Source organism: Jaculus jaculus, chromosome 9, assembly GCF_020740685.1.
Source record: "Jaculus jaculus isolate mJacJac1 chromosome 9, mJacJac1.mat.Y.cur, whole genome shotgun sequence".
In the NCBI taxonomy this organism is placed as follows: domain Eukaryota; kingdom Metazoa; phylum Chordata; class Mammalia; order Rodentia; family Dipodidae; genus Jaculus; species Jaculus jaculus.
In genome coordinates, this window is record NC_059110.1 from 74,274,649 (window position 1) to 74,301,990 (window position 27,342).

General features: G+C 42.8%; 1 protein-coding gene across 2 annotated transcripts in view; it reads left to right on the forward strand.

The window, feature by feature from the left end:
• LOC123463331 (prolow-density lipoprotein receptor-related protein 1-like) overlaps positions 1-27,342 on the forward strand; it is a 49,135-nt gene that overhangs the window by 20,672 nt on the left and 1,121 nt on the right. The window contains exons 13-29 of one of the 2 annotated variants that reach the window (XM_045157975.1): positions 2,428-2,739; positions 3,900-4,112; positions 7,540-7,755; positions 9,425-9,663; positions 10,989-11,118; positions 11,307-11,491; positions 12,290-12,476; positions 13,540-13,818; positions 14,195-14,378; positions 15,905-16,106; positions 16,194-16,358; positions 16,928-17,128; positions 17,919-18,468; positions 19,050-19,175; positions 21,020-21,130; positions 23,249-23,485; positions 26,125-26,446. In XM_045157975.1, coding sequence (XP_045013910.1) covers positions 2,428-2,739; positions 3,900-4,112; positions 7,540-7,755; positions 9,425-9,663; positions 10,989-11,118; positions 11,307-11,491; positions 12,290-12,476; positions 13,540-13,818; positions 14,195-14,378; positions 15,905-16,106; positions 16,194-16,358; positions 16,928-17,128; positions 17,919-18,468; positions 19,050-19,175; positions 21,020-21,130; positions 23,249-23,485; positions 26,125-26,446 — 3,859 coding nt within the window. The remainder of the gene's footprint in view (positions 1-2,427; positions 2,740-3,899; positions 4,113-7,539; positions 7,756-9,424; positions 9,664-10,988; positions 11,119-11,306; positions 11,492-12,289; positions 12,477-13,539; positions 13,819-14,194; positions 14,379-15,904; positions 16,107-16,193; positions 16,359-16,927; positions 17,129-17,918; positions 18,469-19,049; positions 19,176-21,019; positions 21,131-23,248; positions 23,486-26,124; positions 26,447-27,342) is intronic. The other variant, XM_045157976.1, reaches the window with a different exon arrangement.

The window sequence follows — 27,342 nt, forward strand, 5'->3', positions numbered from 1 at the left end:
CCAGGACCTACATTAGTCAGATGCACAAGGGGGTGCTCACATCAGGCGTTCGTTTGCAGTGGATGGAGGCGCAGGGGTACCCATTCTCTCTCCCTCTCAATCTCTCTCTCCCTGTCACTCTCAAATAAATAAATAAATAATAAACAAAAAAATTTTTTAAGTAGCCATAGGCAACATGGGGGATAACTGACTATGTTCAACTAAAGCTTCTTTGCAAACAAAAAAACCACAGTGGGCCAGATTATCAGTCTTTGGCCTAGAAAGCAAAACTAAATGAACAAAACAAAACAAATAAGCCCTAATTACAAGTTTATAGTGTAAATACTCCCACAATGGCAGATTTTGAGTTACAATATGACATGATTAAAAATGGATTTGGAAAAGCCAGGAGTGGTGGTGCACACCTTTAATCCCAGCACATGGGAGGCAGAGGTAGGAGGATAGCCATGAGTTCAGGGTCACATAGTAAATTCCAGGTCAGTCTGAGCTAGAGTGAGATTCTACCTAGAAAAAACAAACAGAGAAAGAGTGAAACAAAAGGGATTTGGGGGCTGGAGAAGTGGCCTGCAAAGCTTAATGACCTGGGTTCAGTACCCATGTAAAACCAAATGCACAAAGTGGTGCATGTGTCTGGAGTTCATTTGCAGAGGCTGGAGGCCCTGGAGTACTCATTTTTTCTCTCTGCTTGAAAATAGATTTAAAAAAAATATTTTAAAAAATGGATTTGGGGGCTCAGAAGATGGTTCAATAGTTAAAGGTACTTGCTTGCAAAGCCTGCAATCCTGGGTTTGGTTCCCCAGTACCCATGTAATGCCAGATGCACAAAATAACACATATATCTGGAGTTCATTTGCAGTGGCAAGAAGCTCTGGCATGCCCATACACTTATCTCCCTACTCTTAAATAAATAAATAATATTTAAAAGTGGATGTGGAAGGATTGCTTAGTGGTTAAGGTGTTTGCCTGCCAAGTCAAAGGACCCAGTTTCAACTCCCCAGGACCCACGTTAGTGGCATCTAGAGTTTGTTTGCAGTGGCTGGAGGCCCTGGCACACCCATGTTCTCTCTCTCCCTCTTTCTCTCTGTCAAATAAATAAATAAATAATATTTTAAAAAATTAATCTGGAAGGCTAAAGAAATAACTCAAGTTTTGATCAAGTGCTTGCTGTGCAAACACGAGGACATGAATTCAGTCCCAAGCAGCCATGTAAAAGTTGGGCACTGCAGTATAAAACAATAAAGTGAAAACAATTTAGGAAATCAGCTGACGTTCAGTTCTGGCCACCCCCACACATATATAGCACAAACAAGCATACATGTGTGTATATATATATATATATATATATATATATATATATGCATGCACCCACATTCATGTGAACTCGAGTATCCATATGCATATACACACATGCAAAATGGGTTTGGGAGGGATGTATAGTGACAAACCCTTATCTAGCATAGCTACCATGTAGAATGAATTGATTTGAGTAAACAAGCAAGCATTCAGATGGGGAAGCCCAAATCAAAACTCTGAAACCCAAAATGTCACAAAATCTTAAAAGTGTTTGAACACGTACATGTTACAATAAGTGAAAAATATTACATACATCCTCACACAGTCAGTTACAGCCAAAGTGCAGGGGAGCAAATAATATTTTAGAAACCTACTTCTAGGCTGTGTCCATGAAACATGAATGAAGAGAGTGTTTAGACCTGAAGTCCACACCCAAGACACATCTGTGTGCATATATTGATGTTACAAAATCCTAAAAGAATTCAAAATCGACAATACATGTGGCCTCAAGCATTTTGGATAAAAATACTGAAAGACAAAGAACATATAAGTTGAGTAATACTTTTAACACATCAATATAATTCAACTGTTTTACTGAATAAGCAATTGCCTTATAGATTTCCTGAATTTAACTATTGTTGTGGCAAGTGACACATCCTTCTTAGTACCTTACTCTAAAATAACAGACAAGATCCTGAGGTTTTTATGTTTGAACTCTTTGTTACAACCCCATGAGATAAGTATTTTCCCTAGGATATACTTGAGGAAACAGACAGAGAAATGAATCCACACCTCTCAGTGGAGCCCGGGTTTGAGGGAGGCAATCACTTCCAAGCCTGATTATTGCTCTGTGAATCTGAACTTACAGGCTTGCGATTGAATGCAGCTTTGCTTCCTAGCCCTCAAGATGGAGTGATGCCCTCGCCAGGTGGCTCAGAGGGGCAATGGAGCTCACATGGCAAGGTGGGAACCAGAGTAGGCACAGGGAGGTTCTTACGTGAAGGAGAACTGGGCTTGTCAGAGACTAACTTACATCCTTACCTGCCCCATCTGCCTTCTCTAGTAGATCGAGGTTGCACCACTGCAGGAGCAACCTTGAAAACCCTTTCTAATGGTGCTCCTGTTCCTTTACAGTCTGCTCAGCAAATGTGGACATACCAACTGGGCACCTGTACTGGCTGCCCTGTGACCGGGGTGCTATTCAGAAGACCATAATTCCTGGTGGTGACACTCTCACCCTCTACAGCACCCGCAACATCATACTACAACTGCTTCTGGACTGGCCCAGGCGGGCACTTTACTGGGTGGAGAGTGGGAAACCCCTGCAAAGTATGAACCTCGATGGCACCAACAGACAGGAAGTCCAGAGAGGCACCTGGGCAGCAGACACCAGCATGGCCCTAGACCTGGCGTCCGCTAGCATCCTTTGGACCACCAAAGGGCTGGGTAGGCAATGCACCAAGAGTTCAGGGGCTGGGCCCGGGGGGGGACGACGAGCAAGCTCCAACAGTCTTCTTTTTAGCATGATGCTTCTGCTCATTCTCTGTAAACTTAAATTTACTTCCATCTTTTTGGTTGTGTTGTGAAAATATTTTTAACTGACACACAATACTCGCACATAGGTATAGGGTAGGATATGATATTTTGATGCCTAAGTAGAATGTGAAATGATCAAATAATGTTAATTAGCATATCATATTATGTCAATTAGCATTAGCATCACCCCAAGCATGTGTCATGGCTTCAAGGTGAAAACATTCAAAATCCTCTCTTCTAACTGTTCTCTTAATCTGAGCACTATTTAGATGTAAGCTTTGACTAAGTTTGACATTTAACTCAAATTACTTACTTCAAACTCACCACTTAAATCTCCTTTAATGTGGAAGTTAAAAAAAAAAAAAGGAAGCCTCATACTAATGCACTTAGTAGTTTGGGTTTTGGTTTTTTTGTTTGTTTTGTTTTGTTTTGTTTTGTTTTTTTGCTTGTTTGTTTGCGGTGGGATCTCACTGTAGCCCAGGCAGACCTGGCACTCTGTTGTACCAGGCTTGCCTTGATTCTTGATTCTTGATTCAGAGATTCTCCTACCTCTGCCCCCAGAATGCTGGCATCAAAGGCATGCGCATACACAGCTCCTTAGTAGCTTTTTTGTTTTGTTTTGTTTTTACAAAAAAATACTCAGCTGCTATTCAAATCTGTTTCTACTTCTAGAATTAGAAGTGAGAGAAGCAAACACTCCCTGCAAATGGGCTGCCAGGGCTGCGGTGACACCTGCCTGTTAACAGGTCCAGTCATGCCTGTGCTGCTCTGTTTGCCGGCCTCCTTCCTTACAAGCAATCACTGAGGCAAACTCCATGTAGGCAGCCTTGTGCTTCTCATATACGTGCAAGACAGGGAGGTCATGTCCGTGTCTCCTCATGGCGGACTTAATCCCCTCACTTACCTGGAACTTAAGACAGAGCTGGATTCTTTACATATAAAACCAAAACCTACAGAACTTGAAAGGAAGGTCTTTGGACCTCCATCAAGTCATGCCAGGCTCCCCACCCTGGCCTGGGTCATGATCTGTGAACAAGCACACCATCTCTAAGATCTTGATCCTTTCATAGGGTTGCAAAGTCTGAGTTTGCTAAAGAATAGGACACACTCTCTGAACGTCTCCTGGAGCCATGGGATCCTGGCAGCCCATGAGCCCTACCTGGTGACCACTGACAAGACAGCCCTTGTGCTGCGGGACAGGAAGACTCTGAAGCCCTTGTCTGTGCTGAAGGAGCCACATGTAAGGAAGATGATCATCTTGGCAGAGGACCAGGAGGTGCCAGGCAAGTCTTCCTTTGTGGGGCTGTTGTGTACCTGGCCCTTCTCGGTGGGGGCTATCTATGTGTTTGTATTCGCAGTTGTCCAAAGTCAGTTCAACAGGCTCTCTCTGAAACTCGTTCATTATCTGGGTGCATATGAACACAACACACACTTCAAAAGTTGCTTAGAGGCTAACAGTTATATGACCATAAGTTTTTGCAGTAGTCTAAAAAAAAAATCAAATGCCATAGCCCCTTTTGGCAATCATCTTTCACATAGTAAGGCGCCTAGTGTGGAAACAAGGATATTCACTGAATTGTGTCTCGCCCAAGTTCCCAACCTGACCTATCAAAGAATCCATATTTTCATGAGACACATTTTGCATGGGATACTGTGAGATGCCCTTCAAAGACTGTGAATACAAGGTTGAATATCTCCACAATGGTTGGGCCATTTGCAAATACATAATGAGATATCTTAGGGATGAAACCCAAGTTGAATCATGAATTTCATTTATGTTTCATGTCCACCTTTTGCACATAGCCTGAAGATAATTTTGTACATTTTTAGTATGTGTGCCTTTTGGCTGCAAAGTGATGTGTAGTTTTCTCTTGCAGCATCATGAATAGCTCAGGAAGGTTCATACTTTGTGCACTTAGATTTCTGATTTTTGGATGGCAGGTGCTTACCTTGTACCTGGGAGAACACATTCTTCTCCTTGCTGATGGTGTGTCAGCGTTGTTCGGATGAACCTACCTAGTGCTGGTTTACCTACTGTCCTTTCACACAAGCCATTGGCAGAAAAACAGATTCCAACCCTAGATTTGGAGGCAGAAAAAGTCCTATCACAGGTTTCAGAACCCGCTAGAGTAGAAGCAGCTGGCCTTCTCAAGAGGCAAAGGGAACACATGGATTCTCCTATGTATTCTCCCTCCTGTCTCTAACCTACCTCACTTTCTGTTTCAGTAGTTGGTTTAACTGGAGTTTAAGAGGTTAAAAAATCTTCAGGCAGGGCTGGAGAGATGGCTTAGTGGTTAAGCGCTTGCCTGTGAAGCCTAAGGACTCTGGTTCGAGGCTCGGTTCCCCAGGTCCCACGTTAGCCAGAGGCACAAGGGGGCGCATGCATCTGGAGTTCATTTGCAGAGGCTGGAAGCCCTGGTGCACCCATTCTCTCTCTCTCCCTCTATCTGTCTTTCTCTTTGTGTCTGTTGCTCTCAAAAAAAAAAAAAAAATCTTCAGGCATAAAGATACATTTTTTAGATGATAAATGGTGCCAACAAAGTTAACTTTTCTGTAACAGAGCCAATTCCAGTTTTGTAACAAATCTGTTCAGTTGCTTGGCTAGTTGCTGAAAAGTGCTAATTGATAATTCCTGGTGGTGATACACATTGCAACAAACAAGTGCCTCTTTCATGTTGGCCCGTGTCCCATACCACACAGTGTTATAGCAAGGAAGCAGAAGGACCAAAGTGTGTCAAAGATACAGATAAATTCCAAATACTGTGCCATTAGGTGACATCCTCATTGTGATAAAATTGAATGTATTTGCACAAGCCTGATGCACCTACTCTAAATATGAGTGCATGCTGTGCGTTTTAGTAGCTGCCTGCACATCTGGTTGTTCACACACGGTGATTGTATCCACTAGGCAACAGCAATTTTTCAGCTTCCTTATCATCTCACGGGACTCTGACCATCTGTGCAATCTGTGGTGAATGGAAACAGCATTACATGATGCATGATTATTTTTCATTTCTTATATGGAAATGGAGTATCAGGTAGTGAAAAATTAAGATTAAAATCTGTAGCCTGGAAAGGAGAAAACAACCTGTCCAATTTTGTCCTTTTTTTTTTTTTGGTTTTTGAGGAAGGATTTCACTCTAGCTCAGCCTAATCTGGAATTCACTCTGTAGTCTCAGGGTGGCCTCAAATTCACAGCAGTCCTCCTACCTCTGCCTCCCTAGTGATGGGATCAAAGGCATGTGCCATTAGCCGGACATGGTGGTACACACTTTCAATCCATCACTCAGAAGGGTAGGAGGTTGGAGGACTGCTGTGAATTTGAGGCCACCCTGAGACTACAGAGTGAATTCTAGGTCAGCCTAGGCTAGAGCAAGACCCTATCTTGGAAAGAAGGAAGGAAGGAAGGAAGGAAGGAAGGAAGGAAGGAAGGAAGGAAGGAAGGAAGGAAAGTAAGTGAACACCTGTCCAATTTCAAAGCCAGGATGTAATCTGAGGATGCACACTTCAATGATCTATGGGCTTTGGGTCAGTTTTACTTGTTCTTCCTGTGAGGAAGAGATGTCAATACCTGGCCCTGACATGGCTTTCTAGAAAGGGGACAGCTATAGGAGCATGTTGCATTGCTGGGTCCCTTTGGACTATTTTGCTAAAACAATGGTTTGCTCTATATCCTGGACCTGAGGAAGCATTGGCCACCACACCTCAGTCTCCTGTGCTCTGCCCTCCATCTCTGGCCCCTGTCGGGATGGGAAGGGATGTGCTTCTCAGCAGTTCCCCTGTGGTGGTGACCAGGACTGTCAGGGTGGCTCAGATGAAGAAACCTGCTCACAGGTCTGCCAAGCCAAGTTGGTGACCGTCTCCTTTCTGAGTTTTGTGCCAGACATGTTGAGTCTTCTTTGGGAGTGAGTAGTACTTGTCCAAGTGTTCACTTAGTTATAGTCACCCCAACTCTCCCTGGCATAGATGGAAGCCCTAGTCTGTCAAAATGCTGATTTCATGAGTACTCATTTTATCCACTCAAGGCAGTGTTTGACTGTTGCCTGTTTCCTTAAATTTGCCTGGTGTTCGAATATTCATGTACATATGGCTGGATCCACAGAGGTATCTATGTATCCCACTTACTAGAGCTGACCTGACAAGTCATCAAAGAAGCCAAACAAATATCTCATTTAAATAACCTGTCAGCTTGCTAACTGAATTGAAGTGGACACACTCTCTTATTTATTTATTTTTGTCATCTTGAGGTAAGGTCTTGCTCCAGGCTGACCTGAAGTTCACTCTGTAATCTCAGGCTGGCCTCAAACTTGCAGATGTCTTCCTACCTTGGCCTTCCGAATGCTGGGATTAAAGACATGTGCCACCATACTCAGCAGGGATAGAGAGAAAATGGGTTGTGCCAGGGCCTCTAGCAACTGCAAATGAACTCTAGTCATGTATGCTACGTTGGACATCTGGCTTTATGTGGGTATTGGGGAATCAAACTCTGATTATTAGGCTTTGCAGGCAAATGCCTTAACTGCTGAGCCATCTCTCCAGCCCCAACTTGGGCACATTTTTAAAGCTTGCTGTGGATCCAGTAGATATCAGAATTCAGGTCAAATATGATGCCATCTCTTTACTCCTTGAACTCAAGAAAAAAAATGAGCTCATCTGCTCATTAGACTCTTCCTGTTTGCCGATGCTGTTCTTTGATCCTTTCCATGTCAGGGGTCTTCCAGTGTCTGGATGGAAGCAGATGCATAGAGGAGAGATACCACTGTGATGGCATTTCACAGTGCCCAGATGGGTCTGATGAGGTGGGCTGCTGGAAGCCTGTTGAAGCCTGTTCTCTGCGTTGCGACAACAAGACCCGATGTATCCCTAAGAGCTGGCAATGTGATGGGAAGGTAGACTGTGCTGACAAAAAAGATGAGCAAGGATGCAGTAAGTTCCATCAGGCGGGCTTCCCAGAATGACTTAAACTACCATATGGTTGAATCATATTGTCTGTGGAAGTTATGCTCTATAAGGTTGCTCTGAATGAGTAGATAGTGAAAAAAATATGAGGCTGGGTTTCCTGAAGCTTCTCCTCACAACACTGTCATTCAATCAACGTGTTACCTCATAGTATGTATATTTCTGCTTGAAGATGTCTTAATATACAGTGCTGACTGATCAGCATTGCAACCCCAGCACTAGACACCATGCCTTGACAGTCCTTATCTAACACAAGCACTTTCTCAGTAAGGCTCATCCCAGCCTTCTTGTGCTAGGCACACACCACAGCCCTTCAGCTGTCCTGAGGTCACTGCAAATGGTCAAATCAGCAAAGAGTATGACAATGCCAGCAATACGGACCCAAATACACTCTAGAGAGGATGCTGGCTTACAGAATTGAAGATGACACAAGAAGGCAGACTGTCGCCTGTTTGATTACTACTGGGAATAGACACACAGGTGACTCAGAATATTTTACACTTCTAGAAGTAACCATGAAAATGTGAGAATATTGATTTCGAGGCTTTAAAGAAAGGTTAGCAAGCAGTTGAATACACAAATGCTGAGTCCACAGATAATAAGGACCAACCGTGCTTCCTACAGAGTAGGAAAGGGTTTGAGGTAGGGACCGTGGAGAGCACCGTCTGTCACACAGATATTTCTAATACTGGAAGTTGAGTACTGATTTTGTTGAATTAAAATGTACCTCCCAGAATATTTTGTGGTTCCAGATCTTTTCACATGCTGGGCCATCTCATTTGTAGTGTTGTTACCTTTCTTCATTTTTATAAAAGATAGACAATATTTTTATTCTAATCAATGACATGCTTCAAAAACATGCACCACCATATAACAGTATCAGGGTAGCAGAAAGAATTGTTAGAGTTTAAGTAGGAAGATCTGGGTAGGGACTCTGATATATTTAAGTACGGAGAGCTGGTAGGTGCCCTGGCATATTTGGATGTGGAATAGACTATGTAGCCAGTAGATGTAGCTGCACTTGGATTCATGAGACTACCAGAAGAATTGGTTTGAGAGAGGGAGAGGTAGGCAGAGAAAGAGGGAGAAGGTCAGACAGAATGGACACACTAAGGCTTCCTGCCACTGCACATGAACTCCAGACGCATGAGCCACTTTGTGCATCTGGCTTTATGTGGGTATGAGGGAATCGAATCCAAGCTGTCAGACACTGCAAGCAAGTGCCTTTAACTGTTGAGCCATCTCTCCAATCATATTTTTCCCCTAAGGCCTGATCTGTTTTCTTAAGCCAAATCAAATAGTATCTATCAATAGACATTGAGTCCAGGAACAGAAATTATAGAATATTTTGGATGATGTTAGAGAATTTCTTTAATTGTAGATGACTAAAGGGCGTTATCCCACCTGTCCCATCCTTTGTTTTCTAGAACAAAGACAGAGAGTTTGGGGAATAAAGCTAGATTTTTAATAGATCCTTTCTAGTGAAGTTATTAGCTTGAGCCATTTTCCTACCCTAACCCCTGCCAGGCCTGGTTCCCAAGGTGACAGCAGAAGCCAGGAGGTCTTTAACCCATTTCTTTGTTGTTAAGCTGCTTCAGTCTGGCTGAGTTCTTACCTAGTGCTTGATCTTTCTCAGTTCATGAGCAGTGCAGCTCCTCTGAATTTCAGTGTGGGAATGGCCAGTGCATAGCTTCCTCCCTGCGCTGTGATGGGAACCCAGACTGCCTGGACCACTCTGACGAAGAAGGCTGCTCTGCTGCCTGGCCCCTGCAGTGCCCCGCAGGGGAGGTGCAGTGCCCCAGAAGTGGAGAATGTGTGTTAGCAGAGTGGATATGTGACCGTGACCTGGGCTGCAGAGACGGTCCTGACGAGAAGGTAAGACACTCTTTCTTCAGAAGCACCATGGCCCTTCAGTAGCTGCATGTGAATACCAGGGTCTCCCAGGGACCAGAATCTGGGGCTTCTCGTTTTGTATAGGAAGTGGCATAATATTTGCTTATAACCAGCCCACATCATCACACACTTTAAGCTTTCTCTAGATTATTTATAATGCTTACTATAACGTAAATGCCATTAAAGTAGTTGGTAAACCATATCCTTTAGGGAACAGTGTAAAAAAAATACATGTTTGGTAAAGATGTAGTTTTAAAAACATTTTTGATATTCAATGAAAAATTCATGGGTATGGAATGCTGACTGTAGATTTCCAATCATCTTTGTAAAACATGCTTTTTAGTAATGCATGCTTTCTATGGAAAATTCATGAAAATACAAAACAGATATGTCACCCATAACCACTTCCCAGCTACGCATGGTACAAGCAAGTGTCCCCAGGGTTAGCAGGAGGCTATTGAAGGACAAACCATCAGAAGTACTAGTGTTGTAGAGGAGGTTTCCAAGTGCTAGAGCATGATAGCCACAGTTTAAGACCCGCACCTGGACAGGTGTGTTCTGAGAACTGAACAGCTGGGCTGGGGAGATGGCTCAGTGATTAAACGTTCTTGTTTGCAAAGCCTGCTAACCCAGGTTCAATTCCCCAGTACCTATGTAAATCCAGATGCACAATGTGGCCTTTGAGTCTGGAATTTGCTTGCAGTGACATGAGGCCCTGGCATGTCCATTCTAATGCTGTCTCTCCTTCCTTTCTTCCTTCCCTGATCTGTCCCTTGTTCAAATAAACATTTTTTTAAAGTAACTGAACATCCCTGTCACTAGCTCCACTTAATAGTCACTGTGAAGCTTACCCAAGCTGCAGAATTGTATCAAGTGTCCCCTGGATTTGCCTCCTGTGCTTGCCTCCCACTGTCTGCATGAGAGCTCAGTGCTCCACAGTTGAAGATGTATCTCGCAGCCCTGGTGATGACCGTTGTCAGAGCAGCGCCAGGATGCTGCCAACGTGCTAGATGTAGCAGGAACAGTTCTCATCAGTCTTTAGAATAGATTCCTTTGCTTCTTTTTCCTACTTGAGATTAAAACTTCTCAGTTTGTCATCTTGACAAAAGCAAACATTTCTTTATACTTAAAGGCTGGAACTTTAACCTTAGAAATCCTCTTCCAAACCCTGGCTATAGTGCATCTCACAAGTTGTGTCACTTCCACACCCTTGAAGAAGGGACTTGAGCACAGTCTCCTAGCCCAGGCCTCATCTTCCTCTGAGCGCCCCTGCCTGGTCTAGAACCTGACTGCCACTGTCTCCTCAGGACTGCAGCCCCAAGGTGCTTCCGTGTGGCCCGAGGCAGTGGACCTGTGGCAGCAGAGACCAGTGTGTGCCTGATTTCTGGCGCTGCGATGGGAACAGTGACTGTAGGGATGGCAGTGATGAAACTGGATGTAAGTGCAGTATACTCTCACTGGGAGAGAAGGCGAGGGCTTTCAAGGGGTGCCCACTACAAATGCTGAGACCCTGAGGTCCGTGCCTTTCTCCAATAAGAGGGACTTGATTGCATACAGGGAAGCTTTGTGGGGAGGGGTGGTGGGGAGTAGATTGTAAAACTATAGCAGAAGGTAATCCCCCACAGGTCCCCCGCAGAGGTGCCAGGGCTCTGAGTTCCAGTGTGGCAATGGTACCTGCCTCCACCTCAGTGCGGTGTGTGATGGGAAGGAGGACTGTGCAGATGGCTCAGATGAAGGTGGACGGTGCTTCACATCGGCATGCAGCTCAGGGCAGTGCTCACACAGCTGCTTCCGGACCCCGGCTGGGCCTGTGAGTGAGTTGCCTCAGCTACCTTTCTCTAGCAGCCATCAGTGTAAGTGGACGACTTACTCATTCCCATTGTCCCCGATTGCTCCTTGACCTCTAAGACTTACATAGCAGAGCTGTTCAGCCTGCTCACCCAGGAGCCTGAGTCTACCTGGCTCCTCGAGAGGCCTGGTTAGCTCCTTCCCTGCCTTGTATCATCTGCTCCAGAACCTGCACAAACTACTACTGTGGTTCCTCCCACCCCTTCCGTGAGCTGTGGGTGATACTTAAGGCTTCAGGGGAAATTTTGTATAAAAGCCAATCCTCCCACCCAGTGTTGGAGGTTGGGAAACCTGACATTTGCTTCATTTGCATATTTAGAGTGTAGCCTGCCCTTATGCTGAACATTACTTCTGCTTTAGGAAGTGTTACTTATTTGCTGAGTGCAAAGAAGTCAGTTCTCCTGGGCCAGAGAAGGAAAGTGTACTGGTGTGTGGTCATACTAATAATTGCATTGGCAGGGATCCAGTTCACTCAAGTTCACATGCTTCTCCCTCACTGACCCTGTTCTAAGAGGGCTGTGAGTGTTCTGCATGGACCATAGCCACCTTTGCTACTCAGGAAACATGGCAGGGGAAAGGAGGTACAGCAAGGTTATAAAGCAAAGAGAAATGACTATGTTCAAAGCAAACCTGCTTCTAAGAGCAATTTCAGTTGTCAAAATGGAATGTATCACTAGGTACATTACCTGCCAAGATCAAGGCCCTTTTATCAAGGTTGTTCTGTTTTCAGAAAATGCTAATATCTTCTCATCACTCTCAGGTGTGCACTTGTGCGCTAGGCTTTGAGTTGGAGGCCAATGGTAGAATCTGCAAAGATGTGGACGAGTGCCAGGAATCTGCCAGTCAGCCTTGCAGTCAGACCTGCCTCAATACGGACGGCTCCTACATCTGTACCTGCCACCCTGGGTACTTACTGGAGCCTGATGGCCACACCTGTAAAGCAACAGGTAACCTGGAGCTCCGAATACCTCCTGAGCTTTGCATTTCCAAATCTCCAGAGTAGGGATATAAATTCCTTTTCCTTGGGCCCTGAATGTTTAAAATAAATTTTTATTTATTTGAGAGCAACAGACAGAGAGAGAAAGAGGCAGAGAAAGAGAGAGAGAATGGGCGTGCCAAGGCCTCCAGCCACTGCAAATGAACTCCAGATGCGTGTGCTCCCTTGTGCATCTGGCTAATGTGGGTCCTGGGGAACTGAGCCTCAAACCAGGGTCCTTAGGCTTCACAGGCAAGCACTTAACCACTAAGCCATCTCTCCAGCCCCCCAAATATTTAATCAGAAACAAGTCTAACTCTTACCACAGTTAAATGTATAAAAAGTGAAGTTTGAGGTCATGATGGAATTTCATTCAGCTATAAAGAAAAATAAAATTATGTCATTTATTTTCAGGAAAATGAATGGAACTAGAGATAATAATATTCAGTGAAATAAAACAGACTCAGAAAAACAAATGCTGCATGATTTCTGTCATATGTGGAATCTAGATTTAAGTATGTACATATATACACATGCAAGCAGAAAGCAGAACTATGAGTGGGAAGAAGAGTCTAAAGGAGGAGAGATAGGGAAACATGAAAGGGTAATAGGGTAGAATAAAGATTAAATATTTCATATTTTCTTGCATGTGGAATTCACCTTGAACTATGCATATGATTACACACATATGACATGGAAGCAGAAGAGGGACTATTTGAAGAAAAAACGTAAACTAACAAGAAAGAGGGGCATGATAGTGGGAGGAAGTAAATATGAGCAAGATACAATTGTGTGTGTGTGTGTGTGTGTGTGTGTATGTACGTGTGTCTGTGTAAATATCATAATGAAACCCATTATCATAGACACTAAACAGAAAATTAAAAGAGAGGTTGCTTTCATTTTAAACTAATAGTTGCTGTATTCTAAGTGTCTTTAAACTGTAGTATTATTCTCAACATTGTTTTAGGAAGAACTGCTTGGTACTAGCTGGCTAGGAGTCAATGTCACTGAGTTCTTTCATTCCTTCACCACAGTGCTGGTCTTCACTGTTAAATTCCTTTCTGGCCGTGTTGAAAGCAGTTCTTATCTGGCAGGTACTGAGCCCATCCTGCTTGTTGCAATTCAGTTTAATGTATTCCTCTATGGACTGAGAAGCTTGAAAGAAGACGTTCTGGCAACCACAGACAAGAACCTGGTTATTTTCTCTATTGACTATGACTTAGTGGACCAGAAAGTCTTCTGGACTGATCTCAATGCGGAAAGTATCCAGTGGATAAGTATGGACACAAAGAAGAAAGGGACTGTGGTGAAAGGTATGCCCCTGGTCAACCTCCATCTGACCTTATTAAATCCACAGAATGCAAGCACCTCAGCAAGTGGCCTTTAACATTGTAAATGCCAGCTGGAGTAGATCTCCTAAACAAAAGGAGACTACAGGCTGCTAATCAGTAAGAAATCGTGAGATGCATTGTCATCTCAATAGCCATGGAGCCTGCCTAATTCCCAGCCAGGGACCTGGGTTTCTCATGCTCATCTCTACCGTGGTACTTTGGAGCTAACTGAGGACTTGCTGTGTTGGATATGCATGTAGCAGTTAGGTGAGCATGGCATGCAAGCTGAGGACCTGTGAACTCGAGCCCAGTGAAGTTATAATTTAGCATAAGAATGTATGTTGAATGGTCTCTTTAGGAATAAGATCTGACTGTGTAGTGGTTGACTGGGTCGGAAGGAATCTCTACTGGACTGATGGGAGAGCTGGGCAGATTCTGGCAATCCAGTTAACTGCTGTTTGGAGGGGAAAGTCCGAGTACACGGTTGTTCTGGATGATGGCTTGACTCAACCTCAGTCCTTGGCTTTGGATCCCCTCGATGGGTGAGTCAGGTGTCAGTGGCTTCGATGGGTGAGTCATGTGGCAGTGACTGGTCATGGTCCTTGAGCTGTTTCTTTTTCCTCCACCTACGGTGCTTGTAATCCTTCAACCAGAATGAGCAATACAAAACTACATGCCTTTAGGTTGATGGTGATGTGGGTGATCTACACATGTGGTTACCTTTAAAGTTTGGGGGAAATTTTATTTCTTGGGGCTAGGATGATGGCTCAGCAGTTAAAGCTGCTTGCTTGCAAAGCTTACCGGCCAAGATTCAATTCCCAAATACCCATGTAAAGCCAGATGCACAAACTATCACATGTATCTGGAGTTCATTTGCAATGGTGAGAGTCCCTGGCACACCCAAACTCTCTCTCTCCTCTTGCAAATAAATAAAATACATAATAAAAGGAAAACTTATTTCAACAAATGAGATAAAACTATGGTTTGCTTAATGGCACACTAAACTTTCTTCTGCTAAGATAAATGTATCCCTGGGCACACTTACGATTTTGAAATGGTAGGTAAGGGAAGAATTGAACTAGGAAGAGTGCTTAATTCAAGTGAGTTAAGCCTTTGTTATTTTTTTCTATCTATAGTCCTTTTTTCTGTGATGGCAAAGAAGTTAAGCTAACATTTGCATCCTGTCACTAGAATGTCATAGATATAACAAATACAAGAAAAACATACCAGAAATCTAGGGTCCAGAGGGAACCCACACTTGAACCTTCTTTTTCTATTTCACCTTATAAAAACCCTCTGTCTGTGATACAGATATTATGGTGGAAAGAATGTAAGAGCCAAAGGAAGGGTAGGACTCCTTACAACATGTTCCCCCCAAACGCAAAATGGCCTGGATATCCATGACCTCAGAGTGCCTGACACTACTACCTACACAAGACCATCCCAATAGGAAGAAAAGATCATGACATCAAAATAAAAGAGATACTGATTGAGATGAGGAGGGGATATGATGGAGAATGGAGTTTCAAAGGGGAAAAGGGTGGGGGGTCTTGCAATGGAATTTTTTTTATAATCATGGAAGTTGTTAATAAAATTTGAAAAAAGCTCCTCTGTCTGTCATACACTTATCAATATGTACCCTCCTAGAAACTATTAGTAACTTTTGATTCATTTAATAGTTTATGGGTTAAGAATGAGGTGTGAGGCTCACATCTACCTGTGGGAATTGCCTATTTTCTGCCAAGAAAAGATTGGCAAGTTCCATGAATATTTTCTAAGCTGGGGTCTAATGCATTCCCCAACTTTTTTGGTGATGGTTAATGCTGATTAAACATCTGTAAAACTTGCTGCTCATACTTCACAATTGTACTTGAGTTAAAGAAAAATAATTGGGCAATAAGTCTTGTTTTTTTGTGGTATGATGACACAAGTTCTAAGCTATTGCTTATATACCACTGAAGCCTTTACTTCTTGGCTTGCAAGTCAGTATTTCAAAGGATGTATTGATAGGTATGATTTTCTGTGGGTCAGTGTCCTATCAAAAAGCTGACTCCTCTCATTGCCACAGATTGATGTACTGGTCTGACACTGGAGAGGAGCCTCGAATCGAGCAGGCTGGGATGGATGGCAGCAGCAAGAAAATACTCATCAACCAAGGTCTGGGATGGCCAACTAGCATAGTGCTTGACAAGTTAAGCTGGAAGATATTCTGGTCTGATGACAAGTTTCACTCTATTGGCTCTGCCAACCTCGACGGTAGTGGCATTAGTGTAAGTGTCCTTTGGACATTGGGCTTGGTGGAAAAGTCATGTGTCTTGTATAGCTGTCACCCAGAAAACTCACCTCCATCCTTGTAGGTGCTGCAGCTGACGCAGGTCAAGAGCCCCTTTTCCATCGCTGTGTTTGAAGATGAAGTCTTCTGGTCTGACATGAAGACAAGAAGCGTTCAGCGAGTGAGGAAGACGACAGGGAAAGACAGGGCTGTCCTCATCAAGCGTTCTGGACAGCCCTATGGACTCAAGGTGTGGTGAATGCTCTTAAAATAGCTCCCTAGTCCTCCCTAAAAATGCTATTATATGAGCTGCCTAATATCAGCTATCTGATGATTAAATAGCAATATTTGGGCTTGGGATGGAGCTCTGTGGTAGACTGGTTCATAAGGCCCTGGATTCAAACCTCAGCAGTACAAGCAACATGAAAGGGGAAAAAGGACAGAAGGAAGGAAGAAAAGAAATAGGAAAGAAAGGAAAAGAAAAAATAAAATTTGATTCACTTCTGTTTTTCAAGATTCAATAAGATACAATGACACCCAGGTCTTTTCTTTTTTTTTTAATTTTTTTTTTGTTAATTTTTTATTTATTTATTTGAGAGTGACAGACACAGAGAGAAAGACAGATAGAGGGAGGGAGAGAGAAAATGGGCGTGCCAGGGCTTCCAGCCTCTGCAAACGAACTCCAGACGCGTGCGCCCCCTTGTGCATCTGGCTAACGTGGGACCTGGGGAACCGAGCCTCGAACCGGGGTCCTTAGGCTTCACAGGCAAGCGCTTAACCGCTAAGCCATCTCTCCAGCCCCCAGGTCTTTTCTTGCAGATAATGCATGACGTGCTTCAGCCCAGGTCTTCCAGCCCTTGTCTGAACAGTGGATGTTCTCACTTGTGTCTTCTGAGTCCACAATCCAAGGGAACCTGTTGTTGCCCAGTTGGTCTCCTGCTGGCAGATGATGGAGTCAGCTGCATCTCACCCCAGGAGTCTGCACTTGTGTTCCTGGTGTTGCCTACAGTGATCACCGAGGTACCCTTCTGGAGCTATCCTAGCATGGCTATGTTCTATATAAATACTTGAATTCTCCACATAAACTTGTAAATGATGGAGACTTTTTTCTTTTAAATACAACTTAAATTTTAGTGTTCACTGTGTGGCTTTGTATCCTTGTCACCACAATAAAGGAGATTGACTATAATAAAAGAATAACTATGACCTAAGTAAGGCTTCTTGAAATAATTAAGTGAAGACCAGACCTCCTTAAATTCCCTTGTGATATGCTTAGTGCACAGAAGCACAGGTGAGGTCAGGGATCAGAGACTGTGTTCACTTGTCCAAGGACCCGGTGAAGGTGCAGACCATCCCCCCAGCCCCATCAGAGTGGCTGCCAATGCGGACAGCGTTTCCAGGTTCTAGTCTGAGAAAGAAGAAAGTTTTGTAAGGGAAGATGTGTCTTAAAGTAACCAAGGATGAGAAGTCCTAGCAAGCCAGTCACCCCTACCTTCTGCCATTCAGAGAACTTGCCAACTTTGGCATTTTAACATGAGAAAACAAAATGTTGATCTGGAAGATCACTTCCGTCTCAGTACAGTCACTAACCAGTGCCATTCAAAGAGGCAGTTTGGCAGGGATCACATCTTCACAATACAGGAATTCCCATTATCCTCATGCTTGAAGCTCTAGGAAGGAAGGAAGTTAAACTCTCTGTTTCAGAAGATTGAATATCAAAAATTAGAACTTAAATCCTTACGCTAATGCCAAACCAAGATGGAGGAATTATAGACTCAACCAGTGCCGCTCTTCTAATTTTCCCCCATAGATTTATCTGAAAAATCTCAAAACTTTACCACAACAAGCTGCTTTACCAGAACACCGAAATTTTCCCTTTACCAACGTGAACCAGCTGGCATCATTGGATTACCTTGCCCAGGACCAGGCCCTCTACCTTTCAGAGCTGAATAATGGTGACATCAGGCTGCTGAGGCTGGAAGAATCAGGGACGCTTTCTTGGAGGAAAATCCTGTCTGTGAAAGGAACTGTGACGGACTTTGCTGTGGACTGGCTAAGCGGAAACATATATTGGATTGACAGTGAGGATCCCCACATCGGTGTAGCTTCCTCCAAAGGCCAGTATCCCACTGTCTTGCTCAGTGAAAATCTTTCCTACCCAACCTCTGTTGTCCTCCACCCACCGACTGCAGTCATGTGCTTGGTGGACCTGCGTTCCCGGGATGACGAAAGGCACAGATCCAGCATTGAATGTGCTTCTATGGATGGCAGCAGGAGAAAGGTTCTCTGGCAGAAATCCCAGGTACCTGTGGGCCTGGCTTTTTCAGATTCAGGGACCCGACTATTCTGGGCCGACACTGGTAAGCAATTATTCTTTCTGCATGTTTGTTTTTGTTTTCGAAATAGGGTCTCACTCTAGCCCAGGCTGGCCTGGAACTTACTGTGTAGTCCTAGTCTGGTCTTGAACTCAACAGCAATCCTTCTACCTCAGTCTCTTGGGTGCTGGAATTAATGGTGTGGGCCACCATGCCCAGCTTGGTAAGCAACTGTTATTTGCATCCTAAATATGAGCCCAAGGAATATTAATCCACATAATTAAGTTCTGGTCTTTGACTACAAGCTCCAGGAGCTTTCAGGTCTGTACTTACATTTCCTGCCAACACGTTGAAAATGAACATAATATGTCCCTGTGCTAAGTAGCATCTTATAGCCCACAGTCATGGAATTGCCTCCTTGTCAAAAAATGGAGTTGAGAAGTTAAGAAATATGCATGAGTACGTCTTTGTATATTACTGTTAGGGAAGGGATGAATGAAGCAGAATTGGCTTCAGAGCCTTTAAGACAGGCCATTCAGGCCAGGAGTCAGGACAAGGCATAACAAACAACACGATATAGTAGAGTTGTTGGGACCAAGTGAAATTGACTGAATGTCTCTTTGTAGGGCAAGGGCTCATAGAAAGTATTCAGCAAGATGGCTCAGGACACACAGTGCTACGCAGAGGAATCCGGGCCCTTCATCTCTTTACGTGTGGTCAAGGCATGATGCTCTGGACAACAGTGGATGATGGTAGGTCATCATTCATCCTCTGTTTGATTGACTTGTGGTGGAAACTCAAAGAGAACATTAGCACCCATCCTAGGCAATAACTTCCTTACAAAAGAATAACTAAACATCTTCCCTGACCTGAAAAGGAACATGGAACTGTGATTCTGAGCCTTCCACTCTGCTCTATATGTGAAATTCAACGTACAATATTACCTTTTAGCCCTGTGTATTAGGAGAGACTCAACCAGTGCCACTCTTCTACTCTTCCTGGGCACATATTGGTGGATAAAATTTCTTGCCATGTGGAGGCTAAGAAGCAAAGAGAAAGAAATAAGAAGGCCCAAGCAGAGAGTGGTAGCACATGCCATTAATTCCAGCACTCTGGAGGCAGAGGTAGGAGGATCACCATGAGTTCAAGGCCATCCTGAGACTACAGAGTGAATTCCAGGTCAGCCTGGGCCAGAGTGAGACCCTACCTCGAAAAACCCAAAGATGAAAGAAAGAAAGAAAGAAAGAAAGCAGGCAAGCAAGCAAGCAGGCCAGAGTTCCAAAATTCCCTTCTTAGAAGATCTTTAATGGCCTCACTTCCTTCTACTATGCCTCGTCCCCTAAGGATTCTATTATCTCCCAATAGCACCACAGGCTGAAGACCAAGCCTTCAATACATGGGTTTTTGGGGGCAATTATCCAAACCTCAGCAGCGATATAATGCAGAGTGAACTTGGGCAAGAATTGAAGCTAGGTGACCGGGCTATTCCATCAGTTAGGAGCTGTATTACCAAATCTATAAAGTAAGGATAGTGCTTGTCTTATTTGATGAAATAAACATGAACATACTAGGTGGATTATATGGCATTCCTTTTTTCTGTCTTTTATGTTAGCTGTTTTGGTTAGCATACAACCAAATAGGTTGCACTATGATGTTTTCATACATATATATCAATGTTTTGTTCTTACTCAACCTCCATTGGCCTTCCTCCATATCCCTTGTGGGCTGCCTTGTCAGCCCCTCCCCTCTTGTTGCTTTCAGGACACAATGCTGCATTGCCCAGTGTTCTAAATTGGCATTTCTAGGGTTGCAAGGGGATTGCCAAAAACTACAACATTCTGATATTACTAAGTATACACTGTTTTGGTATAAACTTCTGACAAATGTCTAGAGTTGGTAAAATTGAAAAATGAGTTAAAAATAAATCTATCTCATGTTTTCAAATTCTGCCCCATTAGAAATGCAACAACCAGTCTTCAGATCCTTGCTGCTGTCCCCCAGGTTTGCGGGGAGGCTGTCCTACCACCTTTGCTTCCTCTGGTCACACCTGAGGCAACCAGGCCACTGTGTTGTTCTAATGACTTTCAAAGTCATTACTCATCAAATGCATATGGGCTACATTTAAGTGGCCCATTTCTTTATTTTCTAAATGGATACTCTTGTTATAATATAGGGACACATGACTTTGTTTATTTTTGTTGTTGCTGCTGTTTGAGATTTTACTCAGTAGTCTAAGCTGGTCCCAAACTTACAATCCTCCTGCCTCAGCCTTCCAAGTGCTGAAATCACAGGTGTGTACCACCACACCTGGCTAACATGTGACTTTGTCATGAAGGAAAGTTTATAGCTTTTTATCATTTCTCTTGGAGTTTCCTTTCAGAAATGAGACTTAGGAAAACATGTGCCTCTTCTCTTGTCTTACTCACCTGGAGTTTAAAAGGCATATGAGTAAAAGTATTCAAATTGAGCAAAGTTCTTTGCCCAGGAAAAATACCTTAATTTTTATTTTAATTTATTTATTGTTTTAAATTTATTATTTACTTTATTTTATTTTAATTTATTTTTTGTTAATGACTGGTCACTGATTTTGTTTTAGCCCAGGTCACTAAAGTTTGGTACAACAAAGCAGATGTTTCAGAAAATCAGTGGTTCCAAGTGGACCAGAAGATTTTGGACTTAAAAGTTTACAGCAAATTTAGTCAACAAGGTAAGTACACTTCCAATGGCTATGTCAACACTGAGTCTACTGAGTTCCTATGGAGAGAATACTCCCTCCCACACTGAAGCCTCAAAATGTCTTTGTGTTTCTCATTACATGAAAATATTGTCTCTAAGAATCCTAGAGATCTGTGTAACACTGTTTGTTACCTCTATGCAGATATACACAGTTCGAGTATGGTGCACAATTAGTCCTATTATGAATCTAGCAGACACAATAGTGCTCAATACACTGGGCTGGGGGTTGGCAGACTTGATGCGTTAATCAGTTTTTCATTACTATAACAAATGTCTGAGAGAATCAACATCCAAAGAGGAAGGATTTGGGTCCCTGTTTAGAGATTTCAGTATGTGAAGGATTAGTCTCCTTGCGGGGCCCGTGGCCAAGCAGCATATCATAGCAGAGACATGTGGCAGAGAAACACTAGATCTCATAGCTAGAAAACTAGAGAGGAAGAGTCTAAAGTCCCATGATCCTGCTTCAAGAACATACTTCCAATGACTGAATTTCCTTCTAAATTTTCACTGTGCGTTCCACCTTTTTCAAATGTTACACTGGGGACTGAACCTTTACCACATGCACCTTTGGGGGCACTTATGATCCAAAGCATAGTGCTTGTGTTCTGTTTTCAAATGTGTTATCTTAGACTGAATTCTAATGATGGTATAATCAATTATTTGAGATGGGCTTGGTGGTTCAGCCTTGACCTCTATCTACTTGGGAGGCTGAAGTAGGATGATTGTGACCTATAGTGTGAGTTCCAGGCCATCCAGAGTAACTTAGTAAGATCCTGCACTTAAATAAAAGGTGGGGGTAAATTCAGTAGTAGAGTACTTGCCTAGCATGCACAAAGTCCTGGGTCCAATCCCCACACTCCACACACCTCCCTGGGTTCAATCCCTGCACCCCCCTCCACACACACCCATGTGGGTTCCAAGCTGGAGCAGGTTTTCATTCTTTGTGTCATTCTTTCAACCTACTTTTGATGTCAACTGAAACTTGAAACATCAACTTCAGGACACTCTGAGTTTTTCTCCAACTTTTATAGAAGAATTTGGATTATCTAACAATGCTTGGGTAGTTGATCATGGATTTAACAAAGTAGCAATGGATGAAGTCTGTTTCTACCTGAGATTAGTGCCACCAGTGTGAGTCAGTCCATTAACCTCACAGACTACTTGTTTGTTGAGGACATCAGTTTTAAAGGAATGCTGCTTCACTGTGCTCTGTGTGAGAGCTAAAACTTCATGAAAGGTCATCTGTAGACTCCAGAAGTCTTGGTCTCATGGGAAGATAACTTATAATTCTTCAGAGGGTTGATAAATGGTTACTCCAGAGAGCAGTTGCTTAGTTCTTAGAGCCAGAAGGAAGGTTCTTGCCACCTTCAGGTAGGTTTATCTGAACCACATACATTTATGCAACAGTGCCTGGAATATCTCACAAGTAAGACCTCATCAGGTATTCAAAATTATGATACATATTTGAAGAGTGATGCCAAACCACAAATGATTAGTCATACTATTAAAGGTACAATAAACCTCACAACTCCCATATTTCCCACTAAAGATAGTTCTATCTCCAAGGCCTTTGTACTTCTATTGGGTGGCTTGGAGTAAACGATGATCACATGTAGTCTTAAATGAATGGGAGGACCCCGTGCATTTATTAAGCTAGTACCTTACTGAACTTCTAAAGCAATACCAGTCTATGAAGAAGAATCCCCAATTATTTAGAGCCTAGTTAGTTAAAAGGAATTAGGGCTGGAGAGATAGCTTGGTGTTTAAGGCACTTGCCTGTAAAGCCAAAGGACCCAGGTTAGATTCTCCAGGACTCACAAAAACCAGATGCACAAGATGGTGCAAATGTCTAGACTTCATTTGCAGTGGCTGAGGGCCCTGGCATCATGCCTATTCTCTCTCTCTCTCCTTCCTTCCCTCTCTGTCTCTCTCAAATAAATAAATTAAATAGAAAAATTAAGTTGAAGAGCTACCTAATTTATGAAAACATCTGGGTCTTATAACTGATAGTTTATTTGTAGAAAGCTTGCAAAAGACTTTCTCAAAACCTAACTCTCTGTTCTGTGGGTGGGAATGGGGGTACCCACAGGTAATAACAGCTGCTCTAAAGACAATGGAGGATGTAGCCATATCTGTTTACCAAATCCTGAAGGCAGGACTTGCAAGTGCCCCCATGGGTACTATCTGGCTGCTGCAAGCAGATGTGTGGCAGCTGTCCAGTGCTCTGCACCATCACAGCCCTGTGAAGATGGTCAGGCATGCATTTCCATGGAGCAAATCTGCAATGGGCACATTGACTGTCTGGATGGATCTGATGAAACAGACTGTAAGTGACTCCTTCCTAGGATGCATTTTGCATGGATTTCATAAATATTCATTTCTACACTATCCTTCAAGCTTTTATCCTCTAAGCTACTGCCTTGTTTTCACTGATTCTTAATACTGAACAATGTGAAATTTCTTCTTATGGGCAACTGAATATTAACTACTATTGACTCCTTCTGGAAATCTAACATGATGCCTTCTGTTTTGGTTGTTCAGAAAGGCAGCATGAAAGTGAGCATTCATTTACAACTTGAACTTGAGGAAGTCAATTTCAATTAAATGACAGAGGGAAAGCAGCCTGGGTGGGAGAAGGTTGGCTAAACTATTTAGCCCGCCTTCTTTCCCCCTTTTAAATTGGATATACACTTTTCTACCTCATAGGGCTGTTAAGGATTCTAAGAAAATGTGCATAAAGCTGTCATGCTAGGGCTGTGTGCTGTCCTGTTGGTACCTAAACATAGCTGATTGTTATAGAGACACCATGCCACACAGTGCCTTCATGGAAAGGGCTTGTTATGGCCAGTTGCCTGGGAGATCACAACATCTGATTATGTCGTCATTCCATCCAATCCTACAGCTACTGCTCTGGTGTTATTCGGTCATCCTGTCACTCACTGCTGGAACTGATCATACCAGAAAAGCTTTGGGAAATAACCCTTAATCAAGAGCTCTTAAAGACAGAAAGACAGACAGACAGAAAGAAAGAAAGAAAGAAAGGAAGGAAGGAAGGAAGGAAGGAAGGAAGGAAGGAAGGAAGAAAGAAAGAAGAAAAAGTTCTCATACACTGCTCAATTTTAAATAATTTCTACTTAAAGCCTAACTAGCTTTGGAAAACCAAGTAAGGTAATCTAGGGATGAGAAAGCCTTAAAGGTAAAAGCAAGGAATGTCCTTGAGCCAGTCCTCAGTGTCCACTTGGCTAGAAGGCAAGGAAGGATATGGCTTCCCCTATCTCTTTCTACCTAAAGGAATTCTCTCCCTATATTTTTTTTCTTAAACTCAACTGGAGTCCCTCCCTAGAAAGGACTTCCCCTTTCCCAGAGCATTAAATCTGATCCCCCATATAAAACCTGGCCTCCAGAACACACCCCAGACTGGGTCTCTAGCTGGGCTTCTCCATTTCAGGAAACCCCTTCCTGCTGACAGGAGTTTTTCCCTCCTTCTCTTAAGTGCTACCCATGATCCAAGGAAATCCCACTGAACTTTACCCTCTGGTCTATGGATTTCAATTTCTTGAGTATATATGGAGGCCACTGACCCAGTGGAAGTTTTGTGTGACCATGACAATTTGTCACTTAACTTTTGGGTTAAAGCTCAACTAAGAGCCATGAAAGGCTTTGGCACTCTCAAAGACATCCTCTAACTCTCATAAGACAAGCATTTATACCCTCCCTAATCACCTTTCCTGAGACCAGATCTTACAGGATGGCTTTGAACTCATATTTTCCTAAGATTCTTCTGTCCTCCAAGTGTTAGGATTACATATATGTACTACCCCAATCTTCCTTACTTTGTCTCTCATTTTATTTGTTTATTTTTGAGGTAGAGTCTCACTCTATCCCAGGCTGACCTAGAACTCATTCTGTAGTCCCAGGCTGGCCTTAAACGCACAGTACTCTTCCTACTTCAGCCTCCCAAGTACTGAGATTAAATGTGTATACCACCATTCCTGGCCACTTTATCCAGAAAAGGAAAGATTTTGATTCCTAGAGTTGAGTATTTATTCTAGCAAATGAAGGTGATTTTATTGAGTGTATGTGTTACAAAGACTAAAGGAGTGATAGGTGGGTCAACAAGTGGGGAATGTACCTCTTCATAATCTGGTTTAAAACCAGGAAACCAACATACCTTCGTTGATCTTCTCTTTCTGGTGGCCAAGGATGAAAAGTTGGCTCTGCTCCTTAGTAATATGCTCACCCTGACTTTGCATGGGTGTGTAAAGTTGGCCTGACTTCTGGATATACTCTACCACCAAGGGCTCTCCACCCAGGAGTGGAGTATCCTATATCATTTAAGGCAGAGGAAAGAGACAGTTTTATTTCTAATGCTATCTTTTCACCTATTAGTTTTGTCTTTAGTGTTTACATGAGAAATAATACTGTGAATATATTAAAATGCTTTTAAGCACAGACTAACTTTTTAGATTTGTCTTTAGTAAAAAGGTGTCTTGTTGCTCAGTCTATGCTTAATGTGTGCATATCATGCTACACCCACCAAAACTGGCTTCTTATCTCTGATGATCTTATAGGATCTACAGTTCACTTCAACTCAGAAAAATCATTAGAGATCAACCCACTTACATCTGAAAATATTTCTAGTCCAGATATTTGCTACTTTTATCTATCATAACAATCCTTATAGAAGAAAACTTTCTCTAACTTATAGAATTTACCCTGGCTAAAACTGTATATCATAATTTTGAAATAGATTTGTATGATAACTAGAACATAGTGGTCCCAAAATTAAAGATATGAAATATGCATGTATGGAAGTTTTTAGTAGTTTTCTTGCCTTACCAAAAGTAATGGTGATGATTATAATTTCATAAATTCAAACTTACATGACCATTATAGGTCTTATTATTCTGAAATAATTCAATGTATAATATTATATTATATATGCCACATACTTACTGTTTATAGGTACACCAGTACCTAAAAGGCTAGAAGCTTGGCAAAGGTTGACACCAAAAGCTTCCCAACTTGTCCAGACTACAGACTCCAGCACACTTGGATATCCCAGGCTAGAAGGGATAAGACCTCCTGCCAGAAAAGCATTAACCACACAGATGCCTGAGAGAAAGATCAAGTCTCCCCAAACCAAGGAAGGAGGAGAAATTGTTCAGCCTGAGGATTCACAGAGGGCCCCTGGCTACATTGCCCTCAGTGTAACCATTGCTCTGTCAGCTGTGCTGGTAGCTCTGAGAGCATGTCTACATTGCAGAAGTAAACGTGAATTTAAAAGGTGAGTTGCTATTAATGATTTCATTGGTGGGTTACACCTCAAGGAATGCTTCTTAGATAAAGAAGCAGTTACCTGCACCTGTTAGATGACCTGAGGAAAACAGTAATTGGGATCACCTCTTTGAATGAGACTTGAGGCAAGCCATAGTGTGGGGTCTGAGGCATGTGTGCTGGAAAAGTCTGTCTAACAGCAGTCAGTTCAAAGCCACAGAAATGGACTGAGGACATTTTCTGCCAAATGAGGTAGGGAGGACAGGGCCAGTGATTGGAGGAAGTATTTAGTAGGAGGTTACTAATTTGTTAAGACTGCCATAACAGTTCTGGAGAAAGTTGTCCTAATCAGCATGAGTGCATTTTCTCATTGAAGGCTGGAAGTCCAGATGCGGAGGTAAGCAGGACTGTTCTCTGTGGCGGCTCTCTCCTCGGCTTGTAGGTGGCTGATTTCTCTCTGATCTCATCAAATGTCCCCCTCTGAATGTGTCTCTGTCTGATCCCCTTTTACTCATGGAGACACAGCCACATTGTACTAGGGTTCACCCCCACGAACTTAATTTAAAAGTATTTTATTTATTTTTACTTATTTATTTGAGAAAGAGAAAATGGGCATGCCAGGGCCTCCAGCCACTGTAAACAAACTCCAGATGCATGCACCACCTTGTGAATCTGGCTTTCCATGGAACCTAGGAAATTGAACCTGGGTCCTTTGGCTTTGCAGGCAAATACTTTAGCCACTAAGCCATCTCCCCAGCTTATTTAATTTGATTACTTCTTTAAACACTTCATGGATTTTGGACACAATTTAGACCATATCTGAAGGTTAAATAAAATCATAAATAATTAAAGAATGGGCACTAAATTTTATCCAAGGACAAGAAAGTCATCAAAGAAATAAATAAA